This window comes from Carassius gibelio, chromosome B3 (genome assembly GCF_023724105.1).
Source record: "Carassius gibelio isolate Cgi1373 ecotype wild population from Czech Republic chromosome B3, carGib1.2-hapl.c, whole genome shotgun sequence".
NCBI classification, from domain to species: domain Eukaryota; kingdom Metazoa; phylum Chordata; class Actinopteri; order Cypriniformes; family Cyprinidae; genus Carassius; species Carassius gibelio.
In genome coordinates, this window is record NC_068398.1 from 27,348,290 (window position 1) to 27,368,758 (window position 20,469).

Here is a 20,469-nt window from a genome sequence, read left to right on the forward strand (position 1 = left end):
CACGCACGCACGCACATACACACACACACAAACAGGCTCTCAGCCCAGGCCCACAAAGCTGGCGTGCGCGGGCCATATATCTCTGTGACTACGCGGTGCTGACCTCCGCTCCGTGGCTTTTCACAATAATAATTCAGCAATGCACGAGGGCTATTTGTTTCGCAATTAGCGGCGTGAGCTAAAACAGGCAACACACCATCACATCAGCGTTACAAGGCCGAGCGGCGAGCTTTCCAACAAACCTTGAAGGAGGGAGTAAAGACCAGAACAAGGAGAGCAAGAAGGAGGGGGCTTACATGATACAATGCGAGGCGTTGTCACACAAAATAGTCGTCATATTTGTGGAGCGGAAGGCCCTCTTGGCCTCTCTCACAGTGTTACAGCTACTGAAACACATAGAAAGGAAATCGTAAAGTAATCTCGCGGTGTGCATTCTGCAGGTCTTGACACGCATTGGTGACTATTGGGGCCTTTCACAAGCTGCTCAAACCAGAAGACGAGAGAGATGTTTTAGGATGGGTCTTTGCAAGGCCACGGCTGCTGTTGTTTTAAGGGCCCCGAGAGTTTACCAGACTGTCTGAGTGAAGAGATAGCACGGTGCCCTCGGGTTACAGTGCCCCGGCCGCGCTGTTATGACAAACTCGCCCTGGGACTTTGTTGACCATGTAACACGTAGCGCTGTCCTGTCCGCGTCGGGTCAAGGGTTTCAGAAGGGTCAGTCTGAGCCTTCGCAACAGACCTAATCGGTCAGAAAAAAACGTGTCCTCCAGTTGAACCCATTGCTGCCATTCTGACTGCCTGCTGCAAGAATCGATTTTTCAACTTCCCTCAATATCAGTTTCAATATTTTTGTCTTTTTTTGCCACGCTTCATGCCACACAGGTCCGCAGAGGGAGGCGAAAGCCTTAAACCAGAACCACTGGCCTTTTCTCCAATACGCACAAAAAGATTGATTTGCAGGGGTTAAATGGCGGTGAGCCCGTATCAGAGCACTGGTGCTCATCTAAGCACACAACATCCAATTGAAGCAATTTGATACAAGTCGTTTGTTTAGGCAAATAGTTGCTCTCGAGACATTCTCTTCGGTGCTTTTCATTCCTGTCTGACCAACAGAGCATCGAATAATTTATTCTCGAAACCGGCCACTTTGCACCTGTGTGCCACCCAAGCTCTCTGATGGAATAAAAAGGCGTTTTAGGTTGGAGAAAGAGTCTTTCTGTCTGAAAGGCATACACGCACACAAACAAAGTGCAAAAGAAATAAAGTGTCATTAATTACAGTCATCAGGGCAGCATGACATGTTCACAGCTAGGAGACTTAGGTGTCTTACATGTGTATGTGTATGTGGCACATTGCAACTCATGCATATTCACAATGTTGATATAAGACAGATGCGTGTTCACGCGCACAAGAATGGACAAACAGACGCTTTTTTTTTTTTTTTTTGCAATCCATACTACTTAAGCAACAACACCCACAAATACTCCATGTGACAATGCTACAGATGCGTTACTCCAAGACGAAAAGGAAAACATCTACCACTGTAGTTGTGATGGCACACACCTAGAATCTATCATAAACACACGACAACCGGTTCCCAAAAGCTACCCTTACTGTAAAAGCAACCATAAAACCCATCCGAGGCGCAACACGACAAATGTGCCTCTGCTACCCAACTGCGAGAAAGCAATAAAACTCAAAACACTAAAAGTGCTGCAAATAAAAGAAAAGTACTGTACCTTAAACGCGGCCATCTCTCGTCCTGCGAAGATTCTCACTCGCGCTAACATTTTTAATAGATTCTTCATGGGACATCCCTCGCCAAAAAAGTTTTCTTGTGGCATGACTTAGTGAATAGAAGATGGGGGGGGGTTGTCTTCAAGTGCCCTTCAAGATTTCACTCCCCTCCTAGCAGAAGGTCCGAGCAGTTGTGCTGCCGAATGACAATAGGAGAGAAGACTTGTTTAAAGAGAAGCTTTGATTAATTATTTTTCTGTATAATTCTCACATTTTTCTTTAGGCTTCTGTCTGCAAATAATGGTGGTGAACTTTTGAGGCCCTCAAAAGAAGTCTGTTCTCTCCTATTCAAATCAGTATGGCTTTTTTTTAGAAAATAAAATGTGTGTGACAACAATAGGATTCCAAGGTCTATACAGATGCCACACGCAAATTCATCTAAGTTCTCGAGTAGCCTTTGAGCGACACATGTTAAAATACATTTAAGTTGGATGTAAAAATTGGGCCCACATATATATATATATATATATATATATATATATATATATATATATATATATATATATATATATATATATATATATATATATATATAAATATATATATATATATATATATATATATATATATATATATATATATATATATATATATATATATATTAAAAACTCTTTAATATTTATGCCACTGTAATCAGTATTAGCCTAGACAATAAAACAAAATATTATCAACTATATTATAGAAAAACAAATACGTACATAACTGTGTACATTTAATTATTTCAACTTTCAACTATGGTCTTCATATTATTTTACTGCCTCACATTTTTTGCCTTTTAAAATGTTTGACGTTAAGTTTTAAGACAGCATTTCATAAATAAAAGGGAGCAAACAGACAAATGGCTTTAGTGGGCTGTGTGGCGAAAAGGCCTGTCTGATATCAACAAGCAAGTAATAGAAAATCTTCTCGGTGCCACGGAATGCGAGAAGACCAATTTAAGGCCATACTTTTGTGTAAAGTTCAACGCCAGCAAACGGAATGTTATTTTCTCCGGCTCTATATTTTCAATACCTGCTCTGAGAAAAGAAAATGAAAATTAATACAAGGGCTGCGCCTTCCAAAAGAAGCCATTTGTCTTCTTGATTATCTATTTGGTTGTCAGGGTTTGAGCTATGGCACCGACCCGCTCCTTTGTAATATAAAAAACACACAGCTTGCGCTGGCAAACAGTCGCGAAACTGTTGTGCAAGAATTACACTCATTAAAGCATTAAAAGCCCACGAGCCGAGAAACTATTTAACTTCTGCTTTTTTTCGAACATGGATCCATATTTTTAGGCGCATTCATGGCATCGTTGAGCAGAGGGTTTGTGCACCGTTAAATTAAGGAGAGACGAGACAGAAAGGAAGGGTTTTGTGATTTAGAATAAGATTACAAGGCGTAATGTACCAGGATTACTCGCAATGCAGCGATATAAATCACTGGAGAGATATGCAGTGATGTTCAAGACAGGCGAGTGCTACAAGCCTAACGAAAATCCGCAGTGGCAAGCCAAATTCAATTAAATTGTGTTTTTTAACAAAACAGAGGACGATAGTATCCACCCATACAAGAAATATGTATTTAAAATAAGCATATCTAGCTTTAAGATCCACAAGAAGACATGACACATGAAGAAAGATTATACTTTTCCGCCATTTATTAAATTTCTAGAGCTATTTACATGTAACAAAGGTAAACAGTGAAAGGTACAAGCAGAAAGAAGACCAAATACAAACATGTAAGAGGAGAAATTTACAATTCATCAGTGAGAAAACTGATCTTTGGAATGTAAAAATTATATAATAATAATAATATAAAATGAATACAATTCAGAGAGAAAGAAAGAAAGAAAGAAAGAAAGAAAGAAAGAATAAAGAAATGTTGTATGTGCACGTCTATGTACCATAAAGCAAAACAAGGTTTGTAGTGACATAATAAAGAATAAACGAAAATATAGTGTATTTACTCATGCAATATACGCACCTTTCTCTATACACCCTGGCCACATTTAACTTAAATTTCTTTTCAACTTACAAATGCTGATATTAGCTATTGCAGATATTTGCCATTAAGTCCAAAGAACTTAAACTTATCACTTCATAAAACAAGACCAAAGAATAAAAAACAAAAATACAATTGAGGTAATTCAAATAGTACTTAGCAGTGCTCTCATTAAAATGCTTTGCGTTGTACCGGTTTTGGTTATGCATATCTAGCCGTCCAGCTTCATGGAACTTTTATATTATATTTAATATGAATAACAACTAATAAGTAATTTGCTGTTCTTAAACTGAAATGCGCTAAACAGGCGAGGCAAACCAGTCCCTGTATTTTAAATGAGCGACAAATGGACCACACGCACAATAAACCCTGTCCCATTGGCATAGCATTCGAAATGCAAATAGCAAATGCAAAATAACCTAATTGCTACAAAATACAAAACTTCATATCAGTTGAAAAACACTCGGCTAGTTATTTTAAGCCAGGGGAATAAAGGGAGTTAGAAAAGGCTTCTTGACAAAGCAGAGCGACTCATTTATTAAGCACAACGCTAGACGTCGAGGTAATGGGCAGGCCTACGGTTCATCCTTTGTACCACAGAGTAAACATGACAAATGGGGCCGAGTTTGGCGTGATTAAAGATGAAACACGGATCCATCTTCACCAAGTCTGAAAACTATCTGCCGCCTTCTGTGCTTATGGAAGGGGCGAGTGAGCAGGAGAGGCGTGGGGGGATAAAAATGGGAACCAGACTGGGAAGGCAACCCATCTAAAGTAGCGTTTGAGTTCGAGTCTTCACCCATTTTTAGTGTTGATAAAAGATGAACAATTTCTTTGCTCCTTTCCCCCACATCTTCCTCCTATTGTATCCCTGTAATTAGAGTGCAGGGGAGAGTTGGGAGACACAACGCGGGTAAAATCCACGTTCTACACTCCAGAAAATTAGATTTTATAATTGTACGTGTTTTGGGCAACAGTGGAGGGCTATAGACTTGGCGGAGGTCCGCTTGCTCGGTTCTGATTGCTTCCCAGTGTCGGGCCGCTGCTTGAATTGCTGTTGGCAGAGCTGCTGCGTATTTTGGTGTTGGGAAGCTTATGGTCCTTCTTCCACTTCATGCGCCGGTTTTGAAACCAAATCTTAATCTGTCGTTCGGATAGGCATAGTGTATGGGCAATCTCCACCCTCCGTCTGCGAGTCAGATAGCGGTTGTAATGGAACTCTTTCTCTAATTCCAAGACTTGCTGCCGCGTGTAGGCTGTGCGTGAGCGCTTGGGTTCACCCCCTGAGTAGTTTGGGCTCACTGTTGGGATACAGAGAGCGACAAGTTACAAAAGAGTATAACACAATCACACACAGCCACACACAAACACATTCACACGTACGTAGATATGTACACTCCAGTTCATGAACAATCAGATGCGCACACGCTATAATAATAGCCTATAATGAAATAAATTTATTTAAACATTAAACAAATTATATGTCTATCTCGTATTTGCAAGTATACAATGTGACTGTTTAAAGGTTCGGTTATGCAAAAATGGTAAACAAAACAAAAAAAGTGGCCATTGTCTAAGACAAGCAATGGCGTATTGTCGGGACAGTGACACTGTTTTCCAGAATGTATTGCTCAGAATAAATCAGTAATGGCAGCACAAGATAAAACAATAGGGATATACGATTTTTTAAATAATGATTCATTAAAAAACTACATATTCAGCAGTTCACTACGAGGGCACAGCATAATCTAGTTGGCTATGGGCGACTAATGTTAAGCCGTGATTTTGCAAACACGGAGTTTGCCCCCTTTTCAGTGCACACCACGGCAGCGCAATGAATAAAAGCACTAATTATCGCGGAATAATAGTTTATAAAAGAGTCCGACTGTTTGTATTGCCATTACTGTTTTATTATCGTCCTCATAGCTATTATTATTTTTTAGCACCCATAAAACTTTTTTTTATTAACGATAGTTAAGTGACAGTGTAAAGTACACATTGATCCGTCCAGTCACTTAAAATCAAATTACTAAAACATAAAACTTAACTTATGGATTACATGAGAACTCATAAACCTCTTCTCGGGAAGAAATTAGAACTAGAAAGTTGCATAGACCCCGACAGAGCTTAAAGAAGGAGTGCAATAAAAATTTATGGAGGGCGTAATTATATTGCCCTGCAAACAGACGATCGTAAATCTCGACCAAGGACAACTTCATAAGGGGAGCAATAGATTTAACGCCGGACATTATGCTTTCTAAAGTGGCTGAGCTGTCTGCGCACGGAAACACTAGTAATAGAAGTTTAGCTGCACTTACCGATGTTTACGTGGACTTTCTTCATCCAGGGGTATACCACGGGATCTTTTCTTGAAGTGACCGTTGAAGTGTTTTGGCTAGTGGGAGTCTGACCGCAGGCAGGCGGAGGGCTCGGAGTTACCGAGTCGCAGTGATGGCTTGGTTCAGGGAGAGGGGTCGAGAGTGCGGTTGTGGGTAGAACGTGAACTCGCGGAGAGATGACCGCGGCAGGCTGCCCCGTACCCTGGCACGATGAGTAGGGTGGGTCGGCGCAGCCCGACCGCTGGTGGTAGATCGACTCATGCTGGAACGAGGGGTCTTGCCTCTGGGCGCTGTAGTAGTCCGGAGAATGACTGGGTAGGTAGTCGCTCTGGGAATATTCCTCGCATGGTGGAAACTTGGGGTCCACATAGTTAGAGTTGATCAAATAGGAACTCATGGCCATTAATTTCTTTGAATTGCACACAAAATATACTAAAATTTATATGTATCCCTTTACTCGTTTTCCTGTTTGGTAGAACCCTCCTACTTTCTGTCAAGTGAACAAAGTTAAGGGTCCATGTGACATCGCCAGCCAATGGCGTGGATCTTCGCGATTCCCGGATAAGGAAATGGGATTAGTCAGTTTAGACCGCGCTCATCGACTCATTTCGGAACAGTCCAAAATTCCATACTTTCTCAGGCGTTCCTATGCGCTTGATGAGATAGTGAGTAAATCAAAACAATAACAAGCGAAAGCAGACACGGCGAAAAGGCATGCTGGATTCTAGCAGCCCCACAGAAAGTCACGCCCCCAGTCCCTCTCAGTTCATCTGCACATTGAGAACATTACTACACCTCTTCAAAGAGCCGTTTCAGATTTGGAGAAACAGAAATCCTGCTTAATTTTGGCCAGTGTTCCTGAAAAGCGGTACCAGGGGAAAGTGATGCAAGAAGCTCTCCTTTGGCCAAGCTCTTAAATGCACTCGCTAATAAGCCGAGAGAATGGTCGTGGCGTGAGCAGCGTGTCAGAGATGAATCTGGGCTTGTTTAAGATCGATAGAAAATTCATCAACTAATTCAGGTTACAAAGCCTCCTAAATCACAAAGGAGACCTTCTGCATTTAAACGGTGTCTGCCGTCATTCTCCTCCAAACAGCGCGTTTATCCTCTGTGCCAAATCTACACACACTGAATAGTAATATATGTGCTCAATTCACCATTAACACCAGCAGCACATATTTCTCGATGTTTACTGATAATAATGATTAAAAATCACCGCATTCAGATAATCATTCATCAGTGCAAGTCTGTAGGCCTACAGATTATTATTATTATTATTTTGCTCATTTCGAATTATCTTTCTATTTTCAAATTCTTGAAAAGTCTCAGGAAATATTTGTGACATCATGAGCGCCCTTCGGTTCTACAACACAATTTACAGAAGAAGAAAAAAATTGTTGTTGGGGAAAAAAAAAAAAACTTTCGTTCTTGCTGAAGTATTCCACTACCAAACAGTCATTAAAATCAAACCGACAGTTATTTTGTCATCTTCTTTGCCCGTTGAAGTTGAAATGTACATCAACTACATACTCCCCTAGATACGAATTTGTGACTGTGCGTCTGTTTACACAAATCCGGATCTACAGGGTATATATAGATGACAGGTATCTTCTTGGCAGGTATTGAGAGAGCCTGCTCACCTTGACAGTGCCTTCCCAGTGTCAAGTGTTGCACCTGGAACAGTTTGCCTCCAAGGATATCAGCAATCTGTCTCTCCACTTAATGGATCGGTGCTTCCTTTATAAACTTTGCTAATGGTTTGTGGTAAACACTGGAGTTTTTCTCGTGCATTTCTCCCTCTACATTGAAACTAAACACACAACCTCAGAGAGGGAAATGGAATTTTCCTACCCTTGAACTCAAACTCTTCGTCTCTTCCGTTGTATACTGAACGGTCGAAGCACACACCTTTGTCTTCTTGATGTGCTCATTTTTGTTAAAACGTTTAAAATCCGAAAGAAAAAAAATAGATTGTCGTTGGCAATTAATAAAACATACAACTACAGACTAAGACTTATACAACTATACAACATTTATTCAGGCCACACATGATTTTTTAAATAATTAATTAATGTCTAACATACAACGCGCGCACAGGCCATCAAGTAAATGCGACCTCGACAGATCTCAACAAAGGTCAAAGAAAGCTGAAGCAGCCACCGGATTAAAACATGTGGGTTTTATGGCAGGTCACCTCTGTTTGTTGCCGGCAAACACCAGTCAAACGGCGAATAAATAGCGAGGTGAGAGGGTATAAAACAATAAAATATGCACATAGGGCAATACCAATAGTTCTCTAACCCCCTGACACCGAGCACACATTTTATGGCTCCTTAAACAAGCGTTTCTCTCGCCACACACTCGGTCACTCATTTCATGAAAAACGTTCGGAAATAAAGAACTTCTAATTCATTCTAAGGAGTTTCTCTTTGTTTTAGGGATGCACCGATATTCCAAGGCTGTTTTTTAGATGTACAGAAAAGGTAAGATTTCCTTATTTAATTCTACAGTAGAAGTAAGGAAAATGGGGAAATTGGGAAAAATATTTTTTTCCTTTAATTTTTCGATACTGCAGTTTACTTGCTATTAAAAATCATCGACCTTATACGAATACAGCAGCAAGGAGTATGTTACGTCAGTAAATCTACACAAAAATGATGGATAAACATACAATACATAATGCTCCGTCTCCCACATTTCATACCTTAACGAAAAGAAAGCTGTATTACAAGCAATTTACTAGAGTTACTAATCTAATAAAAAAGTTCACTAGACCAACATCGTAAAATTAATATTGTGTCCAACGAAATTGTCGTTGCGTACCTAAATATTTCAAATAAACAAGCACCATTTCACGATTACTCGTAATATTCGCTATAATTTTCCATCAAACACTAAAACAATGTCAAACAGCTAACAGTTTAAATGAATATTTTCGATTTGTATGATATGTACATTTAAAATATTGATTCAGTAATTAAAAAAAAATTTGAATTATTTTTGGATTGTGTGTGTATGCATATATATATATATATATATATTGTTTGCAAATTTAAATCTGGAGGGTTTCTGGAGGACCTTTGTTCTTCTGCGGCACAGGCAAAAAATGTAGGCTACTGAAGACTATAAAGTGACTCCAGAGTATAAACGAATGAAATGTTTCAAAACTTGTATCAATATAATATCGAATAGTATCGAAATATTCTCAAACGACTGAAAATCTTTTTCATTCATTGAGCAGTTTGAATCTGTATTAAAATAATAAATAATTGTATCATATCAAAGAAATCTGTAGCACCCCTAGCGTTTGGCAGTCAAAGCTCTGGCAATTTTTCAAATGGGCCTCTGCCATTTTCAGTCCTTTTTTCAATTTGCCTGACTCTTTTCTTCTCTCTCAATTCATTTTGAGTTCTGCTTGGTAATAATCGTGCCGACCTCCTCGCAATGAAGCACGTTAGTATCCATGTCCGAGTGGAAAACATGAAAACGACTTACAATTTAATGATTAGACGGCTCAGCTTTTACTTCGCATGTAACATATATAGCTTACCTTATTTCACATTTTATCGATGCAAATTTAAAAGCAAAGGAGAAAGTTCAGCCTTGGTGTCCACTCTAACCCTTTCACCCCCTGATGTCCCCGACCTCGCCTTCACCCCCGTGAGCCATCTCCTTCTAAAAGCCATGGGGACCTCGAGCCATCTGCCTCATTATGGGGTTAATGTGTACACCGACAGGCATTCAAAGCCGCGGCTCAGAGACTATAGCCAAGGTAAATATTCACCATATAAAACCCACACACGCAACAGTGCAACTCCGTGGGGCTTGAATTCAAAGTCATAACTCCGTTATGATAGGAGGGGGGACCCGTACTCTCGCCACAGTGTGCGCGAGCACGTGGTCCACCCAAGCAAACACCTGCAGAAGAGAAGCGGCAATATGCAAATCAAGCGCCTTTTTTCTTTACTTACTTTTTTGACTCTGAGCGTTGCACCTCTCATTTCGGTATGGTCTCTCGCCCATATCTTCACTCCTTTGCCGTGCACAGTCTTTGCAAGAGGTTGTCGCCTCTCCAAAGCCCTTCTTTTCGTTTCAACCGTTCCTGTGAGTCCCTCCATCTGAACCCCCCACCCTCCCACCCTCACTCCTTTCTCCAAAGCCACAGGTTTAGCCCGTGACCTCGCCGTGATACCTTTGTGTGCTCCGCACCCTCTCATTTCCGTGGGTCCCCCGAACTCCTCTTTAACATCAAGCGACGATAACAGAGATGTGGACATTAAAACATCCATGAAAACATTCAACCGACTCAAGAGCTCAGAAAAAGCAGCAATAAGAAAGAAAAAAAAAAGCACCAAGCCACCAACTTCGACAGCAGGAGTAATCGTGCCTTATTTTTTTCGTTTTGACGCGTTTTGTTGCTGGCAACAACAAGGGGCTTTCCCCACACAACGCAGCCTTCTCTGTCCCAAAACCACTAAAAATTAAATGCACGTAAGCCTAGAGCCGCTGTGAGCTCTACAATACCACTGGGCGATATAAGGCATTTTGTTGTGGACTCTCAAGTTTTCATATTAATCTCGCACTTTGGCAGTCTTTGTTAAACAGCGAGGCGTGTCACGAGTCCCAGTACATTTTAATATTTGTTAGACGCGCTGACCTCCGGTTCACCCCTTCTCTGGGTCTCTCCCACTCTTAAGTTCTATAGTAATGCATGCATAGTTTGCTCGCACATATTGAATTGTGCCCAGGTCATTACTTTGAAGAAAAATGGCTCGAGAAAGGGGTCATTCAAAAAGGCTTTATAACCCACAAATCAGTTCAACCAGAGCAATTCTTTATTTGTTGTATTCAGAACCCTAAAGGAGATGTTCAGCGTGTATCTAAAAGTCCAGATGATAAAAACGAATGTTTATTATACACACACAGCTAAATATTCGTTTAGAAACGAGAATTACATCTATGCAATTTAGAATATGTTAAAAGTTCCTTAATTCGTTAACTAAAAATATCCTAATAAAAAAATAATAAAAATTGTGCGAAAAGTTAAAACACGTTGTGTCGATCTGCTTCAAAGGGTAACGACAAGTGCCTCCTCGAAAAAACGAGCAACCTTTTTTTTTTTAAATCATGTAGGATAAATCATTTATGTATATATTTGTTTAGAATTAGCCTATATTTAAATATATTTATAAAGCGCTAGATTTTGAAACACGAAAACTGCTAAGGGGCGATAACAACAATTACTATATATATATATATATATATATATATATATATATATATATATATATATATATATATATATATATATATATATATATATATATATATAATGAGGGTAAAACACTGCCCAGCAACGGCACATGCTAAGGGGCGATAACAACAATTACTATATATATATATATATATATATATATATATATATATATATATATATATATATATATATATATATATATAATGAGGGTAAAACACTGCCCAGCAACGGCACATGCTAGGATGGAATGGAAATTAATTCAGTGAACTCTTGCTGAACTCCAAATGGGACGAGTTTTCTAATATAATTATTCACCACTTACGTACGTTGTTTCTGAGAAAACCAAGTCGTTCAGCCTCACATCATCCTGACGCACCACCATTAGACCAAATGTTCGTGCCTAAAAATTTATATTCATGGCCAAATTATCAATTGCCCAGTTTCTCAGCGCTTTTTCAACATATTCCGAACACGCCTTTAAAATCAGTATTCAGTTTCTGAAATAAAAAATTAAAACTAGACCTTATCCCAACGTCACAATCTTTTCGCCTTGTAAAATGTAAGGATTTAAACATGTAAATACTATATATATATATATATATATATATATATATATATATATATATATATATATATATATATATATATATATATATATATATAGTATTTACATGTTTAAATCTCTACATAGCTATATAAATATATACGATTTATTTAGTTTTTCTTACTTTTAGTTTTAGTTGCTAAATTATTCCTGACGATCGGTGGATTATGTTATATAGGCCTATGATTTGAGTTACTATATTTGAATTTCTTAAGAAAGGGAAATGTGCTTAAGCAAATTTCCTTTGTTTATTCACAACTTGTCTACATTTTAAACATGTAAACAAAATACCGCAGGTGGTCTTCCGTTTCGAACAAGGAGAATGTGATAAACGAACAAAAACGGGGAATACAATTGGCCTTGTAACAAAATAAAAGTTATGGCACCGCTGAACTAATTGTGTTCTTTTCGAAATCGGAAAAAGAGAATATTTGATTTGCATGGCTTTGAGCACGCATTCAGCGCACTCAAAATCACAAGCTCACTCACGAACAGTAAGCTTGTTATTTTAATTACAAAATGCATAAATATAAGTTTCTTATTTCTCACATTCACGTGAATATTATGACATAAAAATGTAAACCTCGTCAGAAACCGTGTCCAAGCTTTATGTGTAGAGTTAAAATAATTATTTTATAAAAAAAATTATATTTATATTAAATTTATATTTGGACTTAAAATATTAGAAAAGTGATAAAGTATAGAGTAAATAATTAAATAATATGTTTTTAATAATGTATTTTAAACAAGACATTGTTGTATTTTTGACAGGTAGGCTAACGATTAATGATTTTTTTTCGAGTCACGTTTCTAACGTAGGCTACACGAATAAATCAATCTGTTATATTTGCCTCTGACTGCCTCATTTCTATTTGTCTAATAAACAAGCTGCCTTCTTACAAAATACATGTACGCAATATAATAAAATGAATCTATGAATAAGCTACATTTTATAAAAGGTTTGCAGAGCAACATCAGATCTTTTAGTTGATGCCCTAACCTCAAGAATCGATTGTCTTTTTTTTCTCCCCAGCACACCCTTTCGCGGGAACGTGCTTTGTTACAAAGCCGGTCTTCTCAGCTCTGCTATTTCTGTCATTTTTCTAATCTTTTCAAAAGAGACAGTCTGAAACCCCTCACTCCCTCTCCTTCTCCTTCTCCCACTTTGCCATTGACATCCAGCGATTGGTCAAGCGCAGTGAGTCGGCAGCCAACGACCGAGTCACGCACTACGTAAACTTTTGACCCCTGAACTTTTTGACCTCGCCAAATCTCGCGCCACTTCTAACGAGACTATGTTCACCTTCTCTCGCCCCTTTTGGATTAAACGTAGACAGAGAGAGAAGGGAGAACGAGACAATCTAGTGCCTGAGCAATAGCGTGATGCTTCCTGATTTACGACAAAAGCATTGAACTAGGCTGCCTCACAGTGTAAGTTTCTATTGGCAAAATGCTTAAAAGTGTTATTTAGCACATTTCACATCACGCAAAAACTCTAAATCTGTCGGATGGAATTTAGGAACGTTTTCAGTGTTTATAATTAAAAGCGCGTATTTCTAAATGTTTCAAAAGCTTTAGAACAGGGCGACAAGAAGCACCCCAAAGCCCCAGACATCATGATCTTGGTCTAAAGCGGGCTCTGCTGGTGACGAAGGAGAGTTACAGCTGATGATAAAAAACGAACTTGTGCATAACGTCTAGAGGAGAAAGTATATCATACGCATTTTTATTTATATAAAACAAACGGTTTATATGCTAACTTTCACATAAGACACGTAAATAGGCTATATATTTTCTCTAGCTGATCATTTAAATAAAATGCGGGAAAGTAAAATCTATTATTTGATTTATTTGCCATTAATATTTCTTTACATTTAATTTAAATATTTTAAATATAGTTTAAAAATGGTAAAATTATCATAATCACTTTAGGTATGTTTTCAAGTTTAATTCGAACTATTCCCCAATTCAATTTTCTTTCTAGGCTAATACAATTACCAAATATTGAGATTATTATTGCAAATAGCTATATTAACAATAATACATTTGTTGTTCGTTGTGTAATTTTATGTTTAAATTATCATAGTCTAATTTTGATTTATGCATATGTAAAACATTTGAACAAAATAAGCAGGGTCTTTTTTAACCTTATAACGAGACGGTTTAACTGTTTGTGTAAATTAATGCTTTTTATTATATATAGTTAATTCATAATTAAACAGCCTAAATATTTGCAGAATTTGTAGTATCTAATCAGGTATTTTGTATTATCGAATTCGGTCTTAAACGGGTAATATGAATAATCAAGCTGTGGCTTAGTGGTTGCCCGGATATGGCGAGCGGGCGACGCAAGTTCAAATTCTATTTTTTATCATCTTCCAGTCCTCCCTTTCTTTTCCTCTTTTCTGAATTTCATAAAGTGTCAAGATTTTTATTATTATATTTTTTTTTTGGTCTATGCTTTAATTTGAAAACTTTAAACATATGTAAAAAAAAAAAAAAAATGAAACAATTATATAAAACTGTATTAAAAAAATGTTTAGGCAAACATCACTTAATTTAGCTTTATGGACTAGTTGTATTGTTTTGCGCTTGTGCCTTCGCAGCAGTGCCCGTCTGCTGACCCCTGGATGATCCCGTCCCTATGCATTATGGATGAGATATGCTTATCAATATGCAAAACGCGTAAATCTTAAAATGGCTATTTAAACGTTCGAAATTGCTGCGTCTACATGATAGAGGCGTCATGGAAATCAATGTAGAAATTGATCTTTGGTTGTTACCAGATGCTCAATGGACATAGAATGCTGGATACTTTGTATTGAAAAGTTCTGTTAAATAATTTCTGTAAACCTCGTTACATCAATAAAAAGTACAGTTATACCAAAATAGTCGCACGTCTATGGGCTAACTTTCACAGACCACATTCAGAGACTCTAGTCTTTGATCCCCTGAGTTTGTGTCAAAACGTATCACACACACCCTGCAAATATTTCTCTGACGCACAAACACACCTAGAATTAACGCCCAGTCGCCTTAGCGACTCACAGTACATATAAACACTAAAAGGAAATTGCTATTCCTCATTTTGCATTGTTTTGTATTTGCATTGTATGCTATGAGTATGGCCCTCGATTGTGGTTGTATGGACGCCTGTCTTTTTAAGTGGTTTTCTAGAGGAATGCGCACTTTTTTTTTTTTTTTTTTTTTACGGAGGCCAGAGCCCTCCCCACTCATATCATTAAAAAGGAAGCTTGTGAAAAATGAAACGGTAGCCCTCGACTCATGCTCGCGACCACAATTTCGCCTTCCTGTTTACGGCCTGAAACTTCCTAACTCTGCTGCTCGGACATACCCACACACGCATACACACACTAACTCTCCTTTACTCTCTCTTGTGTGCGCGCTCTCTCTCCCTCCTGCTTCTTCTTTCTCACACGCAGAAATGCCAAATGGAGGGCTATAAAATCTGTAACACTCATTGAAAGTAGGCTGTAAAACACCCTGAAAGCTTAACATTTATTATGTTGGAGGGAATGTTTATGTTAAATGCAGAGGAGCAGCAAAGAACCAAACAAGTATTTGATAAAGAAAATAAGCATAAGGTATTTAATTTTCGATTAATTTACAAAGTGTTTTTTAATTAAGTTAAAGGTCCCTCAAGCCGGTCCCAAAAATCAATGTCCAACATATTGTGTTACTTATACATAGGCTACATGCTCTCTTTTTTAGTTTTTATGATATGCAATTTAAATATGCAATTTAGATGGTAGTTTTAATAGCTTAAGTATCACTTGTGTTAATTTCCATTGAATTATTAGATTATTAAAGATTATTAATATTAGGAACCGTTCAACCGTTTTAAAATTAGTGTTTTGCATTATTATGCTTTGAGCCTAGTCAAGTTACACGCTCTAACTGTAGTGACGGCAAAGTTTGGTAGTTTGATTTACTGGACATAACAATTAACAACAGAAAAAAAGTATTAGTTTCACTTTTGTGGATAAAATAAATTAAAAATATATCAAGAGGTCTCTCGCGCTGCCTTGAGTGTAATATAAGCCAGTGATATGCTCAAACTGTATACTTGAGTTGAACTCGAACTGACCTCCTGCGATAATAGTGCTCTGACAGAACAATCAAAAATATTTATTCAGAAAGTATAATTGTACCATAGGAGTTTCTATATCATCATAGCTATTTGTCTGATAAACTAAGTTATATCATAGTCTAACCAAATACTTTGCTGCAGTTGCCCATTTAAAAAAGTATAACAACTGTGTGTTCCTTGCGCGCTTCCTCCCTTGAAAATACAGGGGCGGGGAAGGAACAAAGCTTTTCTTGTAGAACCTTAGGGAGGCATATTGTCACATTGTTGTCTATGTGTGTGTGTGTGTGTGTGTGTGTGTGTGTGTGTGTGTGTGTGTGTGTGTGTGTGTGTGTGTGTGTGTGTATGTGTGTGTGAAAAAGAGAGAGTTCCAGAGAGATGGTTTTCTTTTCTTTCTTTCAATATTATTCGCCATATAATGTAAAACCAACAACTATAAAAATATATAAATAAAACTTAAATATATTATTTTCACTCTCTCTCTCTCTCACACACACACACACATATATATATATATATATATATATATGTATATATATATATATATATATATATATATACATACATACACATAGGCTACACACACTTTTAATATACACGGTTAATTTTTTTTAAGTTAAAAAAAATGGATAACCAAAGTTCATATGCTAATTCCCTTGTGAAAACGCGTTAGCATATGACACAACTGATATCTAAGGACATCTTCTTGCACTCACAGAAACAAAATGATTGACACATCTACTTGAGACATACCCCTCCTTTCCTTCCCACTTCTTCCTAGATCAAATCACCGGCCAATGCAGCCTTAAATTGAACTTACTTTGACTCTGCACGGTCCACTATCCATATTTCCGCCTCCAAGTGAGTAGAACGGGAGAGACATTGCACCGACTGACACTGGCACTGTAGTGGCCTACTGGTACGCTCTTCCTCTCACAACTGACCCTTTAGAATCCCCTCGAAGCAGTTAAACCGTCACTTGCATTCTAGAATGTGAAATATATAGTACATTGTCAACTCCCCAAAACCATAAAACTAAGTTTATGGACCCCACGTGACTTTTGAGAGCCAGTAAGGGGTATCTATCTGTGGCCTGGGCGATTTTTACGATCTAACTTCAAGATAAAACGCTCATCCGTTTGACATGTAAATGTCATAGCTACTTTTTGTATAGTTTGGGCAAAGGGAAAAGCAAAATTACAAAAGGCAAGTGGCCGTTGGTACACTACGGGGACCTCCACTCGGCTCTCAAAACTTAGAGGTAGAGGGGAGTTTGGCACGCATGGTAAGTTTAAAGTTTCAGTGCTTGTTTACTAGGACTCGGAAATACACGGGGTATACATAGTAGAGCGTTTGTGAATTATATATACATTATGGAAAGTGTGTGTTGTTTAGAATTAGCGGGACTAGGCAATAGAAAGGTCCTAATTTGTGTACGCGCCAGGTTTAGGTAAATATTTCTCCTTATGTCTGTTTTCGCTTAATAGTAAGGGCATTTCAGCTTTTTGCTATAGTGTCAAAAATGAGTGTGAACTGTCAGTATACAGTTCAAGGATCTGCACTGTGGCGTAGCAAAACGTTTAGAGGACCTTGCAGTATTTTGATTTTGAGAGAATATTATGAGTGTGTAATCGATAACTGTCAACCCTTGACAATAATTGGTGGTTTCGATTGTGTGTAAATTGAAGAACTGTCAAGAAAAGTATTAGATTTGAATATGAGGAACTTTATTTACTTATTTTTTTACTCCAAGTTAAACTACAAACAAATACAAAAAGCTTCTTGGCAAAATGCTAACAGGCAGTTCGACATGACATTGCTTTTTTATTTTATTTTTTATTTTTTATTTTTTTCGTTTTCCACACGTTTGCCGTTCATTCTGCCTTCTACAAATAGCCAACTGATCACAATAAAAATGTTCAATATGTACATCCTTTTTGGAACATAAACATGATCCAGTAATATACAATTACATATTTGGAATACAACTATACACACGTATGAACGGGTGCAAGAATCTAGTGAGGACTATTTACACATTTCCTTTTTTTCTCTCAAAAATAATAGAAGAGTTTGAACACATGACAAATTGAATGTGATTTTTTTTAGACAATGATTAAACAGAGGACCATGAAATATACAGAGGCTTCTGCTAAATTTACTGCAGTCACCACTAAACTAGAGCTTCACTTCATACAAGGGCAGATGCGTTTCTGAGCTGTAAACTCAAAAAGGTATACACGTGTATAGGTAAATAAGTTATAACATTTAAGAGCTCACATGCTAACTCTCAAGAAAGCATTAACATAGCACTTGACACATAAACAATATTCATAACAAGAACATCAGGCAGTATATTGTTAGCTTCTTTCCCCTTCAGTTTTATTTACTTGCCAAAATGATAGTCACCATAGTATTAAAAGAACAACATGTGAACACTAATTTTCGTTTCATTATAGCAGTACCACAGTAGAATTTTAAAATGCCTAAAACATCCATAACATGCCGAAAGGTGCCGCGATGTACAGTACTCTGTAAGTAATGTTTTGAGACCTATTTTTCATCTCGTTTTCCTCGTGATTTTCTTTTGCACACCATGTAGTAGGACTTGGGGTACAACTATGGCTGGAAAGCGCTACCTCCGGTAGCCAGACTCATGCTCTTCAGTTTATTGTCCTTTTTCCATTTCATCCGCCGGTTTTGGAACCATATCTTAATTTGACGCTCTGAGAGGCATAGAGCGTGGGCTATCTCTATCCTCCTCCTCCGGGTGAGGTATCTATTGAAATGGAACTCTTTTTCCAGCTCTAGCGTCTGATAGCGGGTATATGCAGTTCGGGCCCTTTTGCCGTCTGGTCCAGTCATATCTAAATAATGTGGACAAAACGCAAAGGGGAATAAAGATTAGCGAGCATTGACCTGCACATCATTTCAACAACAGTTTCTAACAACTTTTTTTCTGCTATAGGTACACATGAGTGACACGATTTACAACTGAATGCGTACAGGAAAATCACCAAATGGCACATTGCACAGCGCCTCACTGTAGGCTCATGACGTTTGTTTTTGTTTCGTTTTACTTCTTAAAACCTCAGTATTTTTTAGATGTGATACACAGCCCCAAACTTTCGAATTTATTATTATATGCATTCAGTTATTTTATTTTTTCTTCACCGCTTGTTTATCCATCCAACCCACTATTCTCGCCTTTTATCCCTTGTTATTTTCTCTCCGTTTTATTACCGGTTCTCCAGCACTGAACTAATCACATTCCCACACACCATAAAGCTGAACTTTTCACAGAAACAACAACTTGTAAACCTTCTTGCCCTCTCTTCCACCCCGCTCCCATTCTCTCTTCTACAGTTTGCTAGGCTCCACACTTGATAGATTTATGGCACTTTCACAGAAATCTCAAATAAAGGCTGTTACTGGCGCCGCACTTGATTGAAAATCAGCGCTGAACACAATACGCGTTCGCTAGCGAACAAAGAGACGTAAACATAATACTTGTGTACCATGGCTAATATGTAGTTTCCTCATCCAGGGGAATATCTGGGGAGCTTGGCCATCGGACGTCGCCGAGGTAGTGGAGGTTGCCGTGCTCTCTTGCTTCTGTTGTGTCCGGGGTGCAGAGCTGTTCGCTCTGTGCGACGCCTCCTCGGTCTCAGAAGAAGCGCTGGCCTCGTCGATTTCTGTGAAATGTGTGTTGTTGGTTAGATTATTACCCGCGGTGGTGGTGTTTTGGTCTGAAGGGGGCGAAGAGCCTTTGGGTCCAAGGCTTTCGTTGTTGGAACAAGCCAGCGGCTCCGGAGACGCGAGCGAGCAGCTTGACGGCTGCCGGAATCGCGTCTCCGGGGCTTGAGACTGGAAGACCCGGGAGTTGTCCCCAACCGCCCCAAAGTGGCCAGTGCCGGTTGAACGATTGACGCTTAGGTCCATTCCATTGTAGTTGTAGCCGTAAGAGCCTGAATGCATGGTGCCGGAGTCCCTGTACGAGGCGTTCATAGCGCTGCTGCTAGTTCCATAATTTAGTAACTGATAGTCAGGGCCATTTGGGTAGCGCCCTGAGAACGAGTTTACAAAGTAAGAGCTCATTTAGGTTGTTTTAGAGGGCTTGATTTGTAGATCTTGGTCGTTATAACGCTGTGCTTCACGATTTATGATGTATTAATGAATTATAGCAATGCACTGTACTTCGTTTTTGCTATGTATGCGGCCAAATATGGGGGTGGGGGTGCGCTTGAGAATCACGTGCTTTTGTTGACCAGTCGTAAATTCTCACTGATGACTTCAAGAGGTAATTCATGCTCTATGGTTACAAATGATGACGAGACGGGGAGTCGTTAGACTCGAGTCAACGTGTTCCTCCCATTGCAGG

The 20,469-nt window shown here is 38.5% G+C and overlaps 3 protein-coding genes across 5 annotated transcripts in view; all 3 read right to left on the reverse strand.

Moving 5' to 3' along the window:
* Positions 1-20,469, reverse strand: part of hoxb3a (homeobox B3a) — a 51,710-nt gene that overhangs the window by 21,519 nt on the left and 9,722 nt on the right. Inside the window, exons 1-2 of one of the 3 annotated variants that reach the window (XM_052550144.1) lie at positions 16,909-17,063; positions 1,740-1,933 (exon numbers count right to left, since the gene is read on the reverse strand). The gene's annotated coding sequence lies outside the window, so the exon portion shown is untranslated. Of the gene's footprint in view, positions 1-1,739; positions 1,934-10,090; positions 10,189-16,908; positions 17,064-20,469 lie in introns of those variants that run through there. The other 2 variants (XM_052550142.1, XM_052550143.1) reach the window with 2 other exon arrangements.
* hoxb4a (homeobox B4a) lies at positions 3,413-7,518 on the reverse strand. Its single transcript, XM_052550153.1, has 2 exons — positions 6,099-7,518; positions 3,413-5,081 (listed from the first exon to the last, which is right to left on the reverse strand). Exons 1-2 carry the CDS (start codon positions 6,520-6,522, stop codon positions 4,765-4,767), a joined length of 741 nt encoding a protein of 246 aa, XP_052406113.1. The 5' UTR covers positions 6,523-7,518; the 3' UTR covers positions 3,413-4,764.
* LOC127951973 (homeobox protein Hox-B5a-like) lies at positions 17,794-20,318 on the reverse strand. Its single transcript, XM_052550152.1, has 2 exons — positions 19,607-20,318; positions 17,794-18,955 (listed from the first exon to the last, which is right to left on the reverse strand). Exons 1-2 carry the CDS (start codon positions 20,184-20,186, stop codon positions 18,708-18,710), a joined length of 828 nt encoding a protein of 275 aa, XP_052406112.1. The 5' UTR covers positions 20,187-20,318; the 3' UTR covers positions 17,794-18,707.

Excerpts from the sequence above, each read along its gene's own strand:
- hoxb4a (XM_052550153.1), bottom strand. The coding sequence starts at position 6,522 with ATGGCCATGAGTTCCTATTTGATCAACTCTAACTATGTGGACCCCAAG. Across the intron at positions 5,082-6,098 it reads GAAAGTCCACGTAAACATCG|TGAGCCCAAACTACTCAGGG; the intron begins GTAAGTGCAGCT and ends GTATCCCAACAG.
- LOC127951973 (XM_052550152.1), bottom strand. The coding sequence starts at position 20,186 with ATGAGCTCTTACTTTGTAAACTCGTTCTCAGGGCGCTACCCAAATGGC. Across the intron at positions 18,956-19,606 it reads GAAACTACATATTAGCCATG|ATATGACTGGACCAGACGGC; the intron begins GTACACAAGTAT and ends CACATTATTTAG.